General features: G+C 45.5%; 1 protein-coding gene across 1 annotated transcript; it reads left to right on the top strand.

Annotated features, from left to right (window-relative positions):
* The first annotated feature begins 7 nt into the window (after positions 1–7).
* Positions 8–532, top strand: Tsp_15404 (conserved hypothetical protein). Its single transcript, XM_003366965.1, has 2 exons — positions 8–187; positions 353–532. Exon 2 carries the CDS (start codon positions 374–376, stop codon positions 530–532), a length of 159 nt encoding a protein of 52 aa, XP_003367013.1. The 5' UTR covers positions 8–187; positions 353–373.
* The last annotated feature ends 352 nt before the right edge of the window (positions 533–884 follow it).

Raw genomic sequence — 884 nt, 5'->3', positions numbered from 1 at the left:
TTTCGGGCAGGTGAAGTTGTTACACACTCCTTGGCGGATTCCAACTTCCATGGCCACCGTCTGCTGTCTATATCGACCAACACCTTTTCTGGTATTCATGAGCGCCAATGTCTGGCACCTTAACCTGACTTTTGGTTCATTCCACATCGCCAGTTCTGCTTACCAAAATTGGCCCACTAGGCATTTATACATTCTAATTGGGCGATTTCATCGTAAAATCAAAGCAAAACGCCTTGCTTACCCATTCGAAGTTTGAGAATAGGCTGAGAACATTGCGTTCCCAACACCTCTAATCATTCGCTCTACCGGATAAAATTGTTACAAACAAATGCCAGCTATCCTGAGGGAAACTTCGGAAGGAACCAGCAACTAGATGGTTCGATTAGTCTTTCGCCCCTACACTCAAGTCAGACGAGTGATTTGCACGTCAACACCGCTACGAACTTCCACCAGAGTTTCCTCTGGCTTCATTCTGCTCAAGCATAGTTCACCATCTTTCGGGTACCAGTGTGCACGCTCCGAAACCGACTGATCGACAATTGTTCCTCCAACCCCGAAGAGAAAGAGAGAACAGTGCGACTATTCAACGGCACCACACTGCGCGTCCCCATACATCTATTATTTTGCACAATTAAGCACAAAAAAGGACGATCATGTTGAAAAATTGAACAGCACTCCATAAAGAAGTACAGTTCATTTTCATTAACACTTTCATTTCGCCTTCGACTGTTCAATGAAAAACGTCAACGACTCGCGTGCCTACTGAACTCCTTGGTCCGTGTTTCAAGACGGGTCGGATGGGAGGCTAACATTGACGCCACCGATATAAGAAAACACATTGAGCGCCGATTGCAAATAAAGTCCATCAAACAGAATCCACCACA

The sequence above is a fragment of the Trichinella spiralis genome (assembly GCF_000181795.1).
Source record: "Trichinella spiralis strain ISS 195 chromosome Unknown Scfld5105, whole genome shotgun sequence".
NCBI lineage: Eukaryota > Metazoa > Nematoda > Enoplea > Trichinellida > Trichinellidae > Trichinella > Trichinella spiralis.
The sequence above is the reverse complement of the archived record's forward strand: the minus strand, read 5'-3'. Positions and strand labels throughout refer to the sequence as shown.